The sequence below is a fragment of the Monopterus albus genome, unplaced genomic scaffold (assembly GCF_001952655.1).
Source record: "Monopterus albus unplaced genomic scaffold, M_albus_1.0 scaffold6.1, whole genome shotgun sequence".
NCBI lineage: Eukaryota > Metazoa > Chordata > Actinopteri > Synbranchiformes > Synbranchidae > Monopterus > Monopterus albus.
In genome coordinates, this window is record NW_018127886.1 from 3,035,205 (window position 1) to 3,056,886 (window position 21,682).

The window sequence follows — 21,682 nt, forward strand, 5'->3', positions numbered from 1 at the left end:
TTTCCTCTTTTTGTCTCCCCTCTATCCACTCACCCCAACCGGTCGAGGCAGAAGGCCGCCCACCAAGAGCCGGGATTTGTCGGCGGTTTCTTCTGTTAAACGGAGCTTTTCCTCCCCCTGTCGCCCAGTGCTTGCTCAAGGGGGATTTGTTGGGTTTTCCCTATGTAATAATATTGATAACAGTAAGGTCTAGACCTTACTTTGTAAAGTGTCCTGAGATGACTTTTGTTGTGATTTGGCGCTATACAAATAAAATTTGATTTGATACTCTACATCCACATAATAATCTATCCCACACGAGTTTGCTGACTAAAGTAGAGTTGCTGCGTTCACCACAGTACAAAGAGACAAACTGAATCATTGATAACAGGACATGAAACTGTAAGAATAATATGACCCTTACTGGTTCTGAAAAAGCACAGTCCCATATGATGGTGGCCAGAGCGTTGTTGTCTTGACTTCCGTGGACAATGACAACCACAGGCAGTGAGATCATCTATAATCAATGAGATATGAGAAAATTGCTGTGAAAAAGCTGTAGTCACAGCAGCGTAATTAGAGTAAGAGTGTGGCGTCTGAACCTGACCCGGACCCCACAAGGTTATAGTATATAACGTCCAAACCCGACCAGAGCCCAGTGCAGTTGAGTTTGTACAGTGTTTTTCCCCTTCTCATTAAACAAAGCAGACATTTGAGTGCTCCAGCCGTCTAGCCTGAAGTCTCTATGACCCAAACATAATTGCTAAATTTCTGTTTAAACCCACCCCGAACCCTCGGGTACCGACGCGTCCTGTCGAGCTTTGCTGAGGCATCCACACTCTAAAAGTAATAGACGAAGGACAGTGTTGGAGAGTAACCATTTTACTCAAGTACAATTTTGAGGTATCTGTACTTTACTTGAGCATTTATTTATTGATCTCTGGTGGGAAATTCACAAAATACCCAGCAGTACCTCAAGTTATATGCATGTACAGTAAGGTAGTTAAAATAAGCTCCACCTTTATCAGCCACATCATAAAATGAGATGTACACAAAAATGTGTCAATAATTATAATCCAACCATATGATAAACATTAATGTAAAATGTGGTATTCTGCATAATGAGTACTTTTACTTTTTGCACTTTAAGTATATTTTGATGCAAGTACATTTATACTTTTACCTAAGTAACATTTTGAATTCAAAACTTGTACCTGTAACAAAGTATTTTTACACTGTGGTAATGCTACTTTCACTTAAGTAAACAATGAGTATTTCTTGCACCACTGTGGAAGAAACCTTTCTTTTGGCAACAGGATATAAAAACCATTAACGAGTAGGCTTAACAACGGAATGGGCCAGACCTGTATCCTGTAGGGAGTGTCACAGCCGGTGATGGTGATCTCTGCAGAGAACAGGAGAGCAAATTTCTCCTCCGTCACAGACTCTGATCCCTTTCTGTCTGCTCTCTTGATTCTTTTGATAGACTGTTGAGGTAAACACAAGACTAAACTGTTTAACAAGACTGAACAACAATTAGATTGAGGCTGGTAAATCAAGACCGGTCCATACCATATTTCTGAAGGTGGCACACGTGGTCTTGCTGGCTGTGTTGTGTTCTAAGATGGCTGAGTTGTTGATCAGTTCCCCAACATGATCACTGCAGATCAGATAAGAGACAGTGGCAGTTCTTCCTTTATACAAATCTAGCCAAACCAAAAACCTCATTTAAAAATCAACTTCAGCATGTCACCTTTGTACAACCAAAACCAACTAGGATCCTTTATTTTTTTAAAGTAGTCTTTTTAGATCACTGCACAATGAGCGATATACTACAAAAAGAAAATACAGTATAAAGAATTATAAAAGACAGTGAAGCTAGAATGATCACATTCACTGAGCTAATAGTGAAATTAAGAATTTTACTGACCAAATCAAATGCATATCTTTCACAAGATTTAGTTATTTTACATTATGATTATTTTTGGAATAGGTTTTGAGTTAACTGTTTTGAGATACCTTTAATGAGCTAAAATAATTAACAGGACAGATCACAAAATATTGATGCTCTTATTCTATAAAGGCGCTACAAAACCAATAAGGTCAACTCTGAAACTTTACTGGCAGTGTGCGGTCCTCCATGTTGTGCTGTGATGTACAACTCACCTGGGTACACTGCCCAGGTTTCGGGCCTGCAGTTCATTAATGATTTGCGCCTTCAGCATCACAGGCATCCCGGGAACTACCTTCTCACCCAGAAGATATCGCACAGTAGTGGAGAACTTTGACTGAGTCTTAATAACCTGTGGGGGCTGCTTATCCACTACAAGAGAACTGAAACAGACATAAGCAAAGCGAGTAAGAAGAAACACTTGCCATTTAAAAGTCATCTTTGCATTCTTTTCTTTATGAGCAGTGAAGAAGTCAAGGTTTGAGTGAAATGAATGTACTTTCGTTCACAGCTCTCCAACATAAATATACAGAAAAGAAAAATGATATGACGGTGCTACCTTTGAATCAGAACCTTCAGAAGTTTCCCCAGCCTCTCCTGGAGATCTGGGATTTGTTCTCCTATCAGCATCAATTCCTGTCTCAGCTTCCCATTCACCCCAAGCAGCTGCTCACACCTAACACAGAAAATGTATAAAGGAACTGAGAAAGAAAGCAAATACCTAAGCCTACAAAATATTTGAGTGTTTGAGCCTTTGGAAAGCTGTACGCCCATTAAAATAAAACAAATCTACAGCGCAGCAGATAAAGATCAGCTTTAACAGGTGTTAAAGGTCATCTTGCTTAGATGTAAGGTTTAAATAAGTGTGTGTGTTTTTACAACAATAGGATCAACAAAACACGGCATAAACACAGTCCAAACAAGAACAAATGGAGTGGGCTGTGCTTCACCAGGTCTGCATGGGGTTGAGGTCATCTTCAAAGGGATGTCCAATGGTAGCCTTGTACTGCTCCCACCTCCACGCCTTCAGCCTGCTGATCAGTCGAGTCTGACACTGGTCCAGACAGTCCACACACTCCTTCAGCAGATGGAAACGCTTCTACAACAACCAAACATCCAAACGCATTACACCACAAATGGGCAAACATGTCAATAAAAGCATGTACTACTACACCAACAGCTTCATTTAACTTTCATGGAATTACAAGTTGTTTGAAATTAACTTTCAACCACACAACAAAATCTTTAAAACTGGAAATCTTAGCACAAAATGTTTTGTCTACCATCTCTTCATTTTAAAGAGATTAATTTTATCATCCCAGATGATGACAGACAAAGAAAATGATCAACTGTATGTAAAAGCAAATTCTCATTTACACATATTTGCCATTTGCCACTATTTACTGGGAAAAATGAATCAGCTATTTAAAGCATTCAGTTAACTGACTATTTGTTTCAGTACTAGTTTGGGATTAGTTTAATCCCATAATAATCAGTATCAATCCATAAAATAGCCAAGAGACAATTCTGAGTAAGTGTGATAATTAACATGAGAAATGCAGCTTTGGACTTGTCAAAATCAGCTGCTGTTTGTGTACAGTGCTTTGATAATGTACTCATTTCTATTAAGCTGGGAGTAATATTGGCACTGGCAGCAAAAGCCTTTGTCAGACTCACTGTGGCCATTGCTTTCACATTGTACTCCAGGTTCTGGATGTGGTTCTGGAGTTTCTGGTTCTCTGATGTCGTGGGGTCCAGTAGATTTGTTTGGATTGGCCGTGTTATAAAAAACAAAAAAAAAAAAAAAAAAACATGCTGAATTCATTGTGTACCACTACATGTTCTTAAAAATATAAAATGGGGTTTCTCTGCTACATGTGGATGACAAAACAACTAATCAGTATCAAACAGACTTAGAAATTCAGGACAACAACTCTAACACTGTTCTGACAGGAAAGCCAAACTACCCACTCTGTCAAAAACTAAAAGAGACATTTATGACAGGATGCTTTTATTTTACTTCAGGGAACAGATCACGACAAGAAACAAGGGAAAGGACAAACAGTACAACTGTTTTCTATAACAACATGAAAACGCACCACATAAATGAGCCAACTACAGTAATCTTGACCGTACATCTAACACACGCACACACACACACACAGAGAACAATATTTGCACAGTTTTAAAAAATATAAGAAAATAGTTCATATACTGTGTGTCACACTGAAACAGACAGGAAGACATTTACTCTCTTGACCTTGGATACACTAATGCTGCGGTGCAACTCTTCAGAATATTTTAGGTATGTGAACACAACCAGACCATTGCAGAAGAAAAATGCTGTGTCTACCTTGTGTTTCTGTGTGCTTGGCTGTCTCTCACCTTGTAAAACCTCACAATTCTGCCTCTCCCAGTTGAGCTCTTCTTGCAGCTGGTGCATCTTTTTTCGGATCTCCTGGACCTCCAGCACCTTCAGAACCAGGTGGTCTACGTCCTGCATGTTTGGGATTGAAGACCCTCTGCTCGAGTACTGAGTGGGCTACAGACAAGGAACAGTGCATCAGGCCGCAAACAATGATGGGGTTAAAACTGTTTTAGACAGTTGGTGAGGAGCATAAGTAACATAAAAAGAATGTAACTCGGCACAAGTAATGATCTAGCCTACATCAGGGGTTAGGGTTACGATTTATAGTCTGTCGGTACAAGCAATGTAGTGATGCCTTTTGTCTTGGGGGTATATACTTGTAGTTTCACAGTGCAATTTGTCGTCTGTAGTATACACTCATCAGGCCCTACAAAATTATCACAGCTCTACTGCTAGTTAGGAAGAGGGCTGTAGCTAAAGTCAACACAGACGGTGTTTGTTAGGCAGGACCTTACCGTGCTAAACAGGACCCTCTCCTTCCTGAGGATGTCCCTGACCATCACTCCAAACTGAAGAGGCTGCTGCTGAAACATAGTCTGTAAAGCAAGCATGTGTCTTATCACAAACCTTTCTATCACAGAGCTACTGGTATGCAGGAGTTTATTCAGTTGATGTCATATACAAGATAGCACAAAAAGACCTTTTTCCTTTGATATTTTGCAGTCATCAACATGTATGTAGAGGAGATAAACTCCACAAATGTATCATGAGAATATTTTCCTACATATGACAACTCCATCCAGGGAGCAACCTAAATCCTATTCTGAGTGACACAGTCTCTGTACCTGCTGATCTGCAACAACTTCATCCTGTCCACCACATTGGCGTTATGCTGAGCGATCGACTGCAGCATGCTGATGGTCTGCTCCAAAAGAGCCTGAGCCTGGCTCTCCTGCTCCACCTTTTCCAGCACAAAGTCATCCCTGTGAGCACACACACATACATGCTCATGCATATTCAGTATGTGCATAAACATACACACATGCATATGAGCAAGCACACCAAATATTGGGTAAGACCTCAAACTTTGGCAGACATGTACGTGCGTGTGCGCGCGTGTGTGTGTGTGTGTGTGTGTGTCATACCATCTTTGGCTCTCAATCCATTCTGCTAAAAAATGTCTGACTTCAATGGGGAAGGCAGATGGGGGATAGAGGTTGTTGATAGTCTCATCAGACAGAGATGGAATCAGCTGGGACATGTGCACCCACTGGGCCATGATCAAGCAGGGCTACAATAGTCAAGAGTGAAAGAGCAGTATGCAATTTTACTACAGCTTTTCAAACACAGTGGAACATAACAGGACACCCTTTTGATCAGACAACAAATAAAGAAGAAGCCAGAGGTAATACTGTTCTTATTATCATCAACAAACCCCATCAAAAGATCAAAAACAGCAGTGCAATAATCATCTCTCTACTTTACAACTTTCCAGCATGCAATCCTCCTCCCTCCCTTAAATGTTTGAAAAGGTCTCAAATATAAATTTAGCCACTGTCCCACTGGGACAGTCTGTACAAGGTCATGCTGTGTAGCCAAACACTGAGAACCCAAAGTTTCCAACAATAAATATGTCAGGCTGAAATTTGAACAGAAACTGTTGCTTCAAGCTGGAGCAAGCTAATATACTGTAGACTCGGAAAGTGCAAACTTCCGCCAAGGCAGCTCGGTTTCCCCATAAAGCCATTATACCTAAACACATCATTCTCATAGACTAACCATCACAAAATGATTCCTTGACCATGAAACCCTACCCCTGGCATTTGGAATCACACTGATATTATTAGTTTGATAGCTATTCAAGAAAAAGGACAGACATGAGCAATTACTAAATGCCACAAATGGCTAAATAAATGTCCCATGCTGACTACAGTTTTTCATAGACCCTTTCAAGTAGCCCAAATGTTGGTAAATCCAACCAGTGATTGCTACGTCTTCCATCACACGACCACATACAATCCCAAAATAGTAAAATCAATTCCAACAGGTAGCAACAATAACATCATGGACCGTTAGAACCCTCTCGTTAACCCACATGCGTCAGACACACTGGCTTCAAGCAGTCAAAATGTGCTCCGGGGGAATCCAGCATTGATGAGCTGATCATTCACCTCCCCAGGGGGCTTCACAGGCCGGATGCTTGTAGGTTATATCCAGTAAAGTAAAACAATGAGTCCTTGTACATGAACATTCCCGGACATGCAGTAACTTCAGGCCCTGTATTTTTTTCCCACATCCTCTGGTCACAGTGCAGCAGCAGGAGGAAAAATATAGCCACAAAACCACATGCAGGTGAAAAATTCAGCTTTTAAAATGGCACCGGTGGATGTCAGGCAAGCTCACATGAACGCACAACTGCCTGGAGATAATGACTATTCAAGGAAGATCCTTAAACTATCATGTAAGACTTTAATCTTATTAGAAAAAAGTTTTGTGAGAGAGTTTGCGAGACATGTATAAACCAAGTTGCTTCTGTATAGAAATACTAGAACATGCATACACCTAATTTCTTATGCTTTAGGCCATGTCTAAGATGATAATTCACTATTGCAACATTGTAGATAAGTCAGAAAGCAAGAAAAAGCACAACATGGGTTCTTTAAGCAACACTGAGCAACTGGCTATACCTTGTGTCATATTGAAGAAATGTAGTACAGTATGTTACTTTTTAGACTGTTTTGAATAATTAGGTAGCTATTTTGGAAACATTTTTATGAGTGCTTGAGTTGTCTGATGGCAATGTTTATATAGGCTAATTTCTTATAAACATAGCTAGCTTCAATGTTTGCTGATACCCAGTGTGAATAAACATTTGATACTTCAGCTCTGACAGCGACCCATTTAGGCCCAAGCTGCCAACCACTCCAACTCTGCAAAAGACAACATCATTTGCTCTGATAATTTAGTGGTGGCTACACAAATGCTGTTCTCCCAACCAGTGAGTAAACCAATCAATACCACTGGCATCTTACAGACCTCAACTTCCTAGTGAACACCACTCAGAAGCACACTATTAAGTTCTAATATTACCAAGGCGCATGAAAAGAATTAACAACCAGCACAAAACCAGTTGTATTTTTACCTGGCAGCCTTTCAACACTTCTACAGCCAACAGTACATTTTAAAACCTTGGAAGTGAACGCAGCCATGCCTTTAAAACCTGGTTGTAAAAAGAAATTGGGGTTTTCACACACTGTAATTTGCTCCACTACCCAACAAAAAGCACAGTTTGTCCAAGATAATGGACTAAATATCTATGTACACAACTCGTGTCAGGTCAGCCTCATGTTTATTGGCCAAAATCACAAATTATCCTCAAAAGACTTTACAAATCTGTACAGCACCCACTGACCCTTGGGTTTTTAGGGAAATGCCTCCAAATAAAAGTGGAAAAAGAAAGTAGAAGCCTAAGGAGAACAAAAGAAGAGGGATGTGCAATAGATGTCATAGGCAATTTAGACAGAGGTAACTAACAATAATATACAGAATGACAAATGTAAATAAACTGAGGACAGATTTATCAATATACTGTAGGTCTTTGCTTTCTTATATATTCTAGATTTGAATGAATATACTGATGACTAAGTTGTTCACTGCACTCAGAAATCTGACTTGTAGCTTCAAACAGTCTGATGTGAGAGGATGTCAAACAGAAAGCGAGAGACTTCCCATTTCTTTTTCAGTGTGGGAGGCACAACACAGTTAATGGTGAGAAATCAGAATGGCTCTTTCTAGGACCACAAGCCGGATGAGCAGGCTGAGGGTGTTAATCGTGTGTACAGGAAGCACTTGGCACAGTTCAAGTATTTCTAACAGGAGACATTTTCACTGCACATCTTGTCCATCTTGTCTCAGGACACATCATGGCTGCTCTGCCCTCCATCACGTGTTAACAGCATAAACACCTTACATGTGTACACAGGACGCATAATATCCACATTAAGTCACATTGGCGGTTCACTACAGCAACACAAATCATGTTATTAGCATAGGTATTAGATGACAATGTGGGATCTTCAGTGCTTAAACTTCACTGCGGAGAGCTAATTCTATGACATACACGGACCTGACATGAACTGTAAACAGTTGATAATATTTAAATGGAATCAGTTCCATCGATGCTAGGCTTTATGCCACACAAACAGCCTTAATGTACAGGGTTTCAGTGCAGTAGCCTAGATGACAAATGTGTTTACTGGGGCAAAGAGCAAGAATGGAGAGACTTAAAGACAGTTCCTGCTGCCTTTATCAGTATAGGCCTACAACTCCCTCCCTCGTTTGTGCAATGCCATACAAGACAATGGCTTTAAAATAAGACAACTGGAGCTTATTCTTCTTTCCCGTGACAGAGAAAAACCCAGACTCGATCACTTTAACGGTTTGCATAGCTGTAGGATGACATAAGGCTGTATTTCAGGTCGACACACATTCTGCAACAGCCTGTCTTTTTTTTTTTTGGTAATCAAAACATGGCAGAGACGCAAACAAACCCGTTCTCACAACTGGCAAGGCCTCGTCAGCTGAAGGCCCCATTATTTAGCAGAGAAATATCTGTGCAACTAAAACAAACTGTTTATTCTTACCTTCAGTTACATCAAAATGTCAAAACATTGAAAGACGCTACTGTTCGTGGCCTCTTCCTCCTCCCGTGTCTCATAAGAACTGCGCCTGTCCGATTATCCTGCTCAACATTTCCCTTTACTCTGTTTGACGCCGATTGTGTTTCTTAAAATAACCAACAAACCCTGTCTTTACAACCAATGGGAAACTACCTCCGAGCGCCGAGCATTTCACACATACAGCGTTTTGAAAAAGTAGAAAGTAGAAAGTAGGTTAGGTTCACTTCCCTCTTACGCACACAGTGCCACCAAACGAGGGAGCGCGCTTTATTTCCTGCTCTCACGTTCCAGTCCACACATGACCAAGACAATGAGTATAGTCCAGTCAGATGTTAAGCCAGCCCTGTGTGGTCATATGAGCATATATGGAAACTTCGCTGGGAAGTTCTTGTACAGAAGAATAAGCAACCGCGTGCGCTTTTTGTCCAAATGTGTGGTTTGTCTGGTTCGGGGCTTACATTAGTACATGGAGTACACTGGCTTTAAATGACTACGTGCACTATGCAGCTTTTATTATCCGAGTGATGAAGCAATAACCATAACAATACATGTCATTAAAACAAAGTACAACCCAGTCTCCTGGGCTTGGTAAACTTCCATAGAACGGAAAGTAGGCGGAGTAATGTTGAGTCATTTCACCAGATACTGCAACTTCCAGTAAGTCCTCTGATGATGATATCATATCTGCAGATGGCAGTGCCTTCAACTCGGACATCTTCCCAACGGTACTCACGGACGGAAAGGCCCTCACAGCTCAACTACAGGAGTTGTTACTACAGCAGTTGGCGTTTTGGTATTACTCTTTGGGACTTTATTGTGTGAAGTGTTTTTTTTTCCTGGCCTGTTAAATTGGGTTACAGGAGTTAGTATTTTTTACCTGCTGGTCGGTGTAGCAGTGCCTCCCGTTCGCTTCATAACCTGTAACAGCCGAGCGCACCGCACATCTCCAGTACCGCCGTGATGCTCCGGTGGCGAAGCGAAACTAAAGCCCACAGCTGCTCAAGTAGCCTCAGTACACTTTAGACATACTTGGCTACTGCTGGTATATTAGCACAAAATGCTGAAAAAACATAGAAGAAAGCATCTGTAGTCACTGAGAATTTGTACGGACACACAAATGAAATTAAATCATAAAATTACAAGTTTGATTTTTTTTTTTTTTTTTACAGTTTTTTGTTAAACTATAGTCATTTTCTCATCTATGAATATTGCATAAATCTCTGACGTTGTTGTTTTTAGTGATATAAACGCTTCCCTTTTTATGGGAATGTGTTAATAAACTTAGGTTTCAGGCTCCACCCCGTCACCCCAGTGTATTTCTGCATTTAAATACTGTCACTAAGAGAAAATGGCATCGATTAAGGGTTTGAAGAAGACAAACTCAAAACGCTGGAGAGACTGGATTTTCTTTTACAACATTTTTGGTAAAATTCTCTTTCAAAAACCTCTCTGTCAAACATAACATTTCCACCCTGTCACTCAAAAACACGAGGATTTTTTTAATGACATTTTCAAAAAGGACAAGTTTGGATGTTAACTTCGACCACAGAGAGTTTTAGCCATATTACTTTGAATTTTCCTCTTTGCTGGTCTATCATATTTTTATGCTATAAAATAAAAAATGTTATGTTTGGTTATAATTTTATTTTTTGGCCTAACATTCCGAGGCCCAACCTGTACAGTTTTCACAGAATGACTCTTTCTGTCTGTTTCTATAGTTCTTTTGTACAAGTACATTTGGCACATGTTAACATAATAATAATCATGCAGGTTATTCCTTATATTAATATTGTTTGTATAAATGTCAAATTTTATATTGTCATATGTGTCATATATTTCTTTTTCACATTTAACAGAAATAGTTGTAACCTATGACCAATTACCGCCACCAGGGGTCGTTAATGTGTTTAACATGTCACAGTTCAGCTGTTGCTTTGTTGTTTAAGGTTTTGAAGTTTACGATTGTTGTGTTTGTAGCTATCTTATGGCTGTGTACGTACGGTATGTGTTGTGTTTTATATATGTAGTATTGTCTGTCAGGATCTGAGTGCATTGGTGGCACAATCAGGTCATTCATCTAGTTTTACACTTTCTTGGATTGGCCACATGATGGAGCTATAGACCTGAATAAACCCCGCCTATTTTCAGTATGTTCAGGGGTCTGTTTAAAAATATGTGCCATCATCAAGCTCGCACATGATCATCTGCAGCCTACACAAGATGAAGTGCTCTAATATAGAAAAAATTTCAGCTCTTTGATCCTTGTCTGTCAATATCGGATTCCTCTGGTGTTCTCACAGTGACACCTTAGTCACCTCTGCCAAGACGTTTTTGGTTTCATGTGTTTGTTGGTTATCAGGATTACGAACAAATGGCTGGAGAATCATTTGGTACATACATTGGTAGGGACCAACCTTATTAGATTTTGGCTGAAAAAGGTCAAGGGTCAAGGTCACTAAAAATCAAAACCTTTAACATGGGGCCAAAATATAAAATTCATATACCCGTCAAAGGTTATCAAAATCATTTGAAATTTAACACACATATGTAGGGTGGCAATGTCTATCACCAGACCAAATTTCATGCAGATCTGATCCAGATTCCAGATCTGATTGCCATTTAAATTTAACATTGAAAACCCCATTTAACACATATTTTCTTCCATAACTTGGCCTATAGTGAAGATAGAATCATGAAATGTTCACATAAGATGCACACTGTGAAGATAGAACCATGAAATGTTCACATAAGATGCACACTATAACTGTCTATCATACACTTAAAGACAATCCAGATCCAATCTGTATCAAGGATTTTAGGACACATTTTGTGTTATTCTGGATCTCATTTTACACAAAGGACCGACTTGTGTCAGTGAATGTTGTACCTAAGAGGAGGTACATGTGCTCTCTGAGTGCTCTTGTTTTAATTGTTCTCCAACAGCAACATGTTTATCCACCTACATAGCTGATTATCATTTATTTATTCAGTGATTACATGTTAGTCGTGTGAGAGGGGGCAGGCCAAGACATTTTTACTGGGACATTCCACATGTCAAATCCAATTTCCTTAGAGTTTTGACTGACCTCTGTAACACTGAAACAATGCAGCTGCAAAGATTCAAACATTTCCTTTCAAAGAACCTGATGACTTTCCACTGTGCATTCTTCACTTGAGCCATAGAGTTTAGATTTCCTTATTTGTCTGGCTTGAAGTTGCAAATCTCATCTAATGATCATGATTCATTTTCTCCATATTCTCTCATTTGGTCTTGCTACCCTGTTCAAAACTGTCAAATGCCCGATGGACTCAGTCCCCAGACTCTTTAGCAGTCAGGCCAATATTTGTGTTGACAGCTGCACCTTTCAGGAAGGAGTGAACCAATATCTGGTGTAAAACGGCATTGATCTTGTTCTCTAAAAGCAGTCAGCAGTGGTAGTGCTTTCTCTATCACTGTCTAACAAGGACAAGAGTTTGAGATGTGTAAAACCTTTCAGTTAAAGAAATACAAGTTGACGTGAATCCATCTTCTTTTTAGCTGTTTGTTGGTCGCAGTTTTGGCAGTGAAACACATTCTTTTGCTTTGTGTTTTTGTTGTTTCCTGCATTACAGCCCTCTGTGCAGGTCATTTTTGGGGTCCTCTTAGGTAAAGAGTCCATACTGAAGGCTTGCAACATCTGGAACCAATATTGCTGTACAGGCTATCTATGGGACCAGGTGATTGCTAACAGCTGGCAGTCCTAACTCACCCAGTGTCAGAGCTCTCCTCTGATGTCAGCCTTGTCAGTATCAAGGCCTGGACAATGGAGGGCCAGCAGCTCGGCAAAGGTAGACAGGAGGGCTGCGTCTGTTTGAAATGAGATTCAAGGAATGACCTTTTTATGAAGGTTGTTTCCATAAATATTTTTTTGTCAAAGCGCCTCTAAATGAAGCTCACAATGAAGAATGGCATGGACACCAAAGCTGAGTGTATGCTGAGAAAACTGTCTGCAATCACATGCTGCTTAAACTCGGCACACTTATCAGTGACATCAGCATAAAACAAATAGTGTTAAGTGCAACCATCAGTACAATTCAGTGACTAAAAGCTGGACAGTCAGTTATATAAAATGTATTACTGCTATTTGATCATAATACTTAGCATACAAAGGCAATATATGTATATCTTCATGTATACAGCATCCTGTGATGTGTACTTCCAATATTACTTTTCATTAAAGCTGTATCACAGTGAGGAAAGTATGACAAAGCTATTCACTGACACAGTGTAAGTAAATAGGACAGCAGCTCATTAGCATCTTTTATTATCCAGTTACAAACTCTGCTCGCCTAATTACCTCCAATCAGCAGGGAGAAGAAAATGATTGACTTCCTGGAGAACAGGGATCACTCAGGACAAAAAGGACAAACTGGTTTTCAGTCATTTACTGGAAGTGACTCACAGAACGTCAGACTATCTGTGAACATAGAAGGCAGCAGCTACTATTGGATATTTAAAAAATGGATGTGCACAAACCCCCTCACAGCATGGCTTGCACACTGTGTGGAGGTAAAGCCAGCACAAAAGGCTGGTACAGTATATTGTCAATACTAGATATTGTACCTGTCAAAACATTTAATACCAGTAGTGTAAACTTGTTTAAGGCCTGACATAAGTCTCTCCTAATATTCCAATGTCACATTTCCACCCAGTCTGTTCTACCTATACAAGGTTATGCTGTTCTGTGGATTATGCTAAAAAAAATACGTAGCATATCATTGTCAAACAGCTGTGGAAACTATTCTTCATCATTGGATGAAGGGCAGATGCTGCACAAGGTTGTACTCACAGCAGAGCTATGCATCATTATTAGACGATTAATTACTCTGTCATCAACACCACACGTTATTCTACTGGGATTCAGTCACAAGTATTTCAAACTCCTCACTGACACTGCTACCCATAGCTCGAAGGCACTGGGTTCTGTTTCAGGCTTGGACCAAACTTTCACTGCTTTGCACAGAGTTGCTCTTACTTGCGTCTTAGTTCTGAACCTTTGGAAGATGTCAGGAAAAGGCCAGAAATAGCACAGGGCCGGCCGCTGGGACGAGCTGTTGTTTACAGACAGTGACAGGGATGAAGGACCTCTGTGCTCTGGTGCTGGGCCTGAAGCCTCAGGGGTGTGCTCACACTGCTTCTGCTGCTGTTCTGAACACTGCATCACACACACAGAAAAACAGACAAACATGCAGAGTGGCAAACTTATGTGCACACACACACACATACGTACAGTATTCTCTCTTTGTGTTTGTGTTTAAGACACACTCACAGCTTTCTTTCTCTGTAAACTTCCACCACTCACAGATGCTCACTCATGCCTCAGTAACTGCAAAAAAAGGGCCATTTCACTACTGACAGCAGCAGGTCTTCATGTGAACCATTATGTAACTGTATAATTTGTTTCATACTGACTTTGCCCACCGACTGCACAGGCTGCTGTGTGAAGTCAGTCGAAGCTGATGTTAGAGCAAATCCAAAACCACACCATGTAAGTCTGTGTATTTAGGGGTTAAACTATTTAGTAACCACTTTAAGTAACTGTGCTGACCTTAACATTGGAGTCAAGTCAAGCTACAGATACTGGAACGTACGGTAAGCTGTAGTCATGTGAAGAAAAGAAAGAAATCACAGTAGTGCAATATTGACAAATTTTGTTTAATTTTGTGTGATACTCTTCTCTTAAAATACAGTCTTTTTTGAGGTAGACCATTACAGTTCAAGAACATTATTATCATTTTTAAAACAGACATCAAAAAAGACATGAAATAAATACTTTCATGTACAATATGCCGCAAAAATGAGGTAGAAATGGTTACAGAAAATGTACAATAACCAAGAAAAAAAAGGTACCGCAATAATAGATCAAAATGTAAAAAATAAAAGGTTGTTTTGCTGGACAAACTGTCAGGAGTAGTGGGAACAATGATAAATCAAAATGTGGTAGCTATTTGCACCTTGTTATTTTATTTTTTGGAATTACATCTGAATGATCGGTAGCACTGTGTAGACGACGAGGCAGGGATTGTTTTGGTTTCTGAGACAGCGAGTCGCTCTGATTGATCTGGCTGTATGGGATGACTGAAGCCACCAGCTGGAGAGGGAAGGCTGCACTCTGATATTGGGTTGCTGGACATCAATCAGACCACTTCCAGTCCAGAGAAATCAGTATAAGAGAATGGGAAGGAGGGCGGGGGGTGGGAGAAGGATACAGCGCCACATGGCCACTGGGGCTCGTGGCCAGGGGGCAATCCAATCTAATGGGATTGCACTGGGGAGAGAGAAAAAGAGAAAGAGAAAGATGAGGGAGGGAGACACAGAGGGAGGCTGGGAAATATTACGTCAATCCGTGTGGACCTCTTCAGGACCATAGCAACAGTCTAATGCGATGACCTACGTACCTACAGCCCAGGGACTGTGTTTTTCCAGCTTGTTAAAACAGAACTGTTGGATCTGTCTGGATTGTCTAGATGTTGAGTTCAGCCACAGTGTGCACACACCAACTAAGAATTTTTAGACTTTGGAAATCACTGACTTACTGAAACGATTTTCCATGTGTGTTTTTGTTTGTTGTCTTTTTGGAAGTTAGCTTGCTGTCAGATGTTCACTGTGAGTGCACGTTCGATTGTGTGTGTTATATTTGCATTTTCAAACTAAAACTACAGACAGCAGACATGCATATACAGATCATGTAAACACCACATAACTGAGATTTGGAGGCAGTTTGTCCAGCAAAAAAGGGATATTTTCTGTATTCTACATAGCATTTCGTGAAAACAGTCATCACTCCACCATAAACTACAATAAAAATAAGGGGTAAAGAACAGAAATTAAAATGTATTTATATATTCATATATAATAATACATGGATTTATGGCATCAAATATCCTTTGAAATACCTGAATTACATTCAATGTTAATCTTTGTAGAATATTCAAGTTTCTCTCCCGAGGTAAAAGCCCAGCTGCAGTGGGTATTACAAGACTGTCAGGTTTCTCCTTGCTTCTTTCTCTCACTCCGTACCACTCTACTAAGACCCTAAGATTACATACATTCTTTATTTTATATTTCTGAGGTAAAGAAATTCTTCCTGAGCATTTCAAACAAAACTACATACTAAGAAAACAAAAGGAGTAAGTGAAATAGAAAGCAGACCCACGGGAGGAGAAACTGGGTGTGCAGGAGGGTTCCATATTGTTCTGTACATGGGATTCTCAGGAAAACTGGAAGACAACCATCCACAAACAATAAACTAAGTTTAATTGTAAGTGAACTGTGCCATTTTAAAAGCGACTATCTTAGTATTAGTGAGTTAAATAAAGGTACATGTAAAGTATCTCTACAACCAAGCATGTCAAGCAAGGTTTTACATAAACAACTGGACTCCTGGGAAGAACAACCACATGTTAATATGTGTAATTAAATTTAATTTTTCTTTCAGAACAGTAAGGGCTAGTTGTTGTGCCGTAATTTGGTAACAAGCTATCAAGAACACTAATACAATGTGCTTCTGAGGACCAGTCTTTTTTAAGATATTTAACAGCTGATTATGCATTTGGTTTGACGTGTTTTTGGCAGAAGACTGTGGTTTGCTGAAATGTTGCTGATCCCAAGCCCTTCGTACTGAATGATTAGTGACAATCCAATGAGTAAATCAGCATTAGGGTAACAGGGAATTGGACTGGCAATAAATAGGATCCTGAGAGTAGCAGTCAAAGGGGGCATTTTCCAAACCCTGATTATCCATAATCATGGACCACGTCACCTCGCAACAAATAAATGATTTTCTCCTGGACCAAGGCTAATCAGGATCTCAGAGAGTATCCAGATAGCTTTCTGATGTTCCCATTGGTCAAACAACTAATACACTCCCCCACTCAACAAGGCCTATTCATTGTTCTTTTCTTTGGGAAAAATAAAATATTGAGAATATTCATAGCAAAACAAGAACAGCACACCATGGCATGCTTCTGCCAGTAAAGCGACTTTGTTAGCTCTCCCATATTGTTGAGCTTCTCTGGCCCGTTTGTCTGCATAATCTATAATTACAAATCAACAAAACATTCCCAATATTTGCACTGTCAAAGCAAAGACAGGTTTGTAGTGCAGTCCGAGTACAGTGACTGGCTGCTTTCTCAGTGGCTGTACATCTTGCTCCACTCTATACACGTGTCCAGTTCCTTTGTGATGGTGTGTGGGCGCACCTTGCAGAAGGCATTCTCAAAGTCTGTGAAGGCTGGGGGTTTAGAAGATGCAGGGAGGCCATGAATGGCCCCACCGGGGGAGGAGGCAGAGGAGAGCGCCTGCTGTCCGAGCTGCAGCAGCTCCCACACTGAGAAGCCCTCAGTGCGCTGCAACACAGCACTCAGCTCCCTCTCACTCAGGCTGCAGCTGTGGGGGGACAACACCTGCAGCAGCACCTGCCTGCGCATAGCCACATCTGGCAGGCCAACATGATATCGCTTGGCAAAGCTCTGATGAACTGCGTCTTGCAGTAGATCTGGCCTGCCAGTGGCACATACAAAAATCACCAGACCTGTGGTCCCCACCTGGACTTTCTCCAAGGTGGTCAGCAGTGTCTGCCTCAGCCCCTCCTCTTCCATGGCCTCCACCTGGCTGAGCAGCACCACTGAGGGCTGCTGTGCCCCTGCCACCTGCAACAGAGACCCCAGAATGTGCTCTGCCTCAGCCTTTCCCTTAGAGGCCAGCATGGCTCCACTCAGCCGGTAGAAGGAAGCCCCCAGCTGTGAAGCCAAAGAACGAGTCAATGTCGTCTTACCCCCTCCCCGGGGGCCGAACAGCAGGACGGTTCTTGGAGGCCGCACCACTTGACTGGGCCTCAACACAGGCCACAGCAGATCTTCCTCAATGGCAGCCTTGACATGAGTAAGCCCAGCCAGCTCGCCCCAGCCCAGTGCTGGTCTGCAGTCCAATAACTCCCCACTGATAAGATCTGGGCTCTTCATAGTCTCAACAGGCGGACCACACAAGGGGGTGTGTTTGTGGGCCTGGGAGCGGCGCTGCTGCTGCTGGGTGAAGCCCTGCTCTGCCACGCCATTCTCCCCTGTCATGCCTGCTGGAGGGCTGTAATCCCCTGCCGCCCCATACTGAGGAGACACCAAGGGCTGGGAGGTGGGCTTACTGGACTTGAAGGTTTGAGAGTCTGTGCTGCCTGAAGTGCTGAAGCCATTTCCCCGGCACTCTGGTTTGTCATTCACACTGTAGGGTGAGTTTCTCCCGGCCTTCAGGGGGTCATAGCTATATTTCCTGTAACGAGAGCTGTCTGCACCCTCATCCTCTTCTACACTCATCTCAAATGCTTTTCGTTTTAATGTCCCTCCAGATTCACATGTCCCAAGATTTGTGCTCTGGTAATTATAGCTGCCTCCTACCACTGTGGGCCTCGAGGGAATGGGATTAGGGGCTGCTAAACCTGAGGGCAGGTAAGTTGCAGAGGGGTGGCTATAGCTGGGGGCAAGGCTGGTCTGGGGAGGGTATGTGCTAGGTGGATAATTATAGACAGGTGTGGTAGGGCTATAGCTGGGCACCAGAGAGGGAGTGGACTGGAGAGTGTGGAGGGAGGCAGGGGGAAGTGCTGCACTGGGTTGGGGACAGTACCCTGAGGAAAGATAGGTGCCATTGTAGCCAGATGGGTACTCACTGGAGCCACTGCAGGAGCTACTGCCACTGTAGCCAGAGTCTGAGAGGTTACTGTTCACCACCGACACACTGCTAACCCCTGGAGGGCCTGCGGATGTGGCTACAGCCTTGGAACCTGAAAGGCTGTCATGGCCTACAGGAGGCACTAGGGAATAAGAAGCATCAGTGCTATGTGTGAGCGGCCAGGGCTCCAGCTCAGTCTTCTGGCCATTGAGGCTGCCAAAGGCCCCTGGCTCTGGATAGGTGCCGACAGTAGGTGGCCGTTCATACGGTGAGTCCAGCACACCAGCGTACTTCTCAGCATAGCGCTTCAACAGGTTGGAAGCTGTCAGGGCAGAGATGTCATCATTGGCCCAGGCGTAATTATAGGAGCTGCGGTTGCGACCAGAGAAGAACTCCGACTTGTGGGCTGGAGAGGAGGTGGTGGAGGAGACGTCCAGGTGCTGCTCAGGCCACTGGCTGAGAGGCTGGGCATGCTCTGGGTTCCAGTGCATCTTTACAAGGCCTGACAAAAGAAACACACAGAGAAACCGTGTCTTAATTATCCTCTTATTACAATTATGTCCATATATAAGATATTGGTGGTGCATGAGTGATTATATCTTTGGTAGAAAACTGAGCTGCACCGCTTCCTAATCAAGGTACGAAACTTTTTCATAAGTGAGTTGCCCACTATCTTGTGTGACACAGGGTCTGATCCCCTCCTCTCTGAGCAGCAAGTGACAAGAAGTGGTCTTTCTTCTGTTTGAAAAGGTAATCTTTTTCAGTGTTACCATCATGCATGGTAGAAGAAGGGGCTCAAATTTCTACAAGAGGGAGAGGAAGGTAAAGGTGAGACAGAGAGTGAAACACAGAGAGTGAAAGCAGATCAGTTGTCAAATGTGCTGTTTTGCTGTTACCCAGCTTATGTTGAACTAGTGTTAAGATCCCACCACCATCATTCCCCGTACTGCCAGCATCTGCAGGTCTCCCAGAGGAGCTATTGTTATCTCTCCATGCATGTTCCTCTGAATGCATGCTTTCTCCGCCCTGCACCCCCCAGCAACCACCCACCAATCCACCCACCCATCGTACGCCAGAGCTCCAAAGGCCCAGTAGCTGGCTGGACAGAGGAAGGGAGGGTGAGGGGAAGGAGGTGTGTGTGTGTGTGTGTGTGTGTGGACAGTAGTGTGGAGAGAGTGAGATAGAAAGAAAGAAAGGAAAAAGAAAGAAAGAGGGGGTTGGGTTTGGGATTGCAGCAGAATGTGCTATTCACCAGCACAGTCTCCCATGGAACACTGGGAAAGTGGAATGTCTGTTCCTCAGGCTGACTTCAGCACCGGCTGAGGTCTGATTGATCATGGCTGCTATGTGCTGAGCACATTAACAGGAGAGAGGGCAGCTAAAAAAGATAAGTTATTCCATGAATTGTTTTCCCTGCCCCCTATGTGTGGAACATACAGAGTAGTAATAGATCAATTAATCTGCCAGCTATCTTGATTAATTGATTAATCATGTTTTTACAACAGCCCAAATTCAATGATATTCAGTTTACTATTATTTATATCAAGAAAATCATCAAATCCACACATCTGAGATGCTAGAAAAAGCAAATGTATGGCAATTTCTATTCAGTAAAACTGTCAAACTAAGTTTCTGTTGATCAACTAACTGATTAATTGGTTAATGATGTCTGACTGACAATGCAAAAACCAAAAATATTGCATTTACTATCATGCATAACAAGAAAAACATCAAACTGTCACTTCTGAGATGCCAGAAAAAGCTAATGTTTTATTGTGTATATACTTTTATGTATGCATAGATTACTTTGTACACATGTACACTACTGCATTATGGAGACCAAAATGGATACACTAAATGAATACTTTATTATTTCAAATGTATAATAGGTGTCTGTGGTCACAGGATAAACAGTGGGTGGAATTCTAATGTGGGGGAAGATCATATTACATATAAAAAACAAAATGATCCATTTCGTTTGTTGTACTGAGTTAAAAATGCCAATCAAAATAAGTTTCTGCTGATCATCTAATGGATTAATTGATTAATAACTGCAGCTCTAAACTCCTCTGTCCAAATGTGAAAGCCATCTGCTAATTTTCATCATTTACATGCTGTTGTTCTCTTTACCCTCTCAAAGTCTGTTTTATAGTGTGTCTTGAATGTTGGCTGTGCATTTTCAATCAAAACGAGTATATGTTTATGTGTGTATTAATGAAATATATCACAGTATGATAGCTATTACAGATTTCATGAAGACAAGCGTTACATCTTGCTGAGGCATTAGCTTGACATTCCACACATAGCTTGGCATTATTGAACTGTCATGATTTACCCTGGAGGTGAAGACTACTCCAGCCAGAAACAGGAAGGTAAAAGGAATATGACACACGCCGTCATTATTGGCCTCGCTGCCTTCCCTGCAGTGGATGCCTGGTGATTCATTATTCATGGCTGTCTGTGTGTGTGGAGCCAGGCTTCTTATTGCCATTTAAATCAAATCTCAGTATCAGCAGCCTGTGATTCTGCTGCTGCTCTCCCGCTCTCTAGCTCACTCCTAAACTCTGGCCTCTTTCTTTGCCCGCTTTCCAAACGTCCCCGTGTGTGTTTTCAGATTACGCCCGTTATTTATGCAGTCAGATGAGACCAGCAGACCAGATGGCCCTTGGATTATCATGTCCTTCATATTCAAATCTACTGCCTCAAGTTCCCAGTGACCAAACCGGTTCAAGTACTTTCCTAATCTTCCAGCCAACTCACACACCCACCACAGCAAGATGTACAAGAACACTCTCATGCTCTGTTCACTTGGATTTTTACAAACATGCTGAAGACATTGACTTGTCCACACCCAGATGACCACATATTTTTGTGGTTTGACTTGAAGGTCTTTGTCCAGGCTGCAGAAACTATATATGTCCTGTAGGCCCTTCCCATCTGCAGGCCCAATAATGGGGCCTGTGTGTGACAGAGATGGATGAGAGCCCAGGGGAGCTCATAAAACC

At 41.8% G+C, this 21,682-nt stretch overlaps 2 protein-coding genes across 6 annotated transcripts in view; both read right to left on the reverse strand.

The window, feature by feature from the left end:
* The window catches only part of stat6 (signal transducer and activator of transcription 6, interleukin-4 induced), a 17,094-nt gene extending 7,531 nt beyond the window's left edge, over positions 1–9,563 (reverse strand). Inside the window, exons 1-12 of one of the 2 annotated variants that reach the window (XM_020619053.1) lie at positions 8,942–9,563; positions 5,444–5,589; positions 5,144–5,281; positions 4,814–4,913; positions 4,316–4,472; positions 3,608–3,669; positions 2,881–3,029; positions 2,490–2,606; positions 2,146–2,313; positions 1,552–1,639; positions 1,344–1,466; positions 404–496 (exon numbers count right to left, since the gene is read on the reverse strand). In XM_020619053.1, coding sequence (XP_020474709.1) covers positions 404–496; positions 1,344–1,466; positions 1,552–1,639; positions 2,146–2,313; positions 2,490–2,606; positions 2,881–3,029; positions 3,608–3,669; positions 4,316–4,472; positions 4,814–4,913; positions 5,144–5,281; positions 5,444–5,577 — 1,329 coding nt within the window. In that variant the 5' untranslated portion in view covers positions 5,578–5,589; positions 8,942–9,563. Of the gene's footprint in view, positions 1–403; positions 497–1,343; positions 1,467–1,551; positions 1,640–2,145; positions 2,314–2,489; positions 2,607–2,880; positions 3,030–3,607; positions 3,670–4,315; positions 4,473–4,813; positions 4,919–5,143; positions 5,282–5,443; positions 5,590–8,941 lie in introns of those variants that run through there. The other variant, XM_020619042.1, reaches the window with a different exon arrangement.
* A 5,126-nt stretch (positions 9,564–14,689) lies between these two features.
* Positions 14,690–21,682, reverse strand: part of fignl2 (fidgetin like 2) — a 16,059-nt gene continuing 9,066 nt past the window's right edge. For all 4 annotated transcript variants that reach the window (XM_020620571.1, XM_020620585.1, XM_020620578.1 and 1 more), the window contains one exon: positions 14,690–19,179. In XM_020620571.1, coding sequence (XP_020476227.1) covers positions 17,150–19,179 — 2,030 coding nt within the window. In that variant the 3' untranslated portion in view covers positions 14,690–17,149. The remainder of the gene's footprint in view (positions 19,180–21,682) is intronic.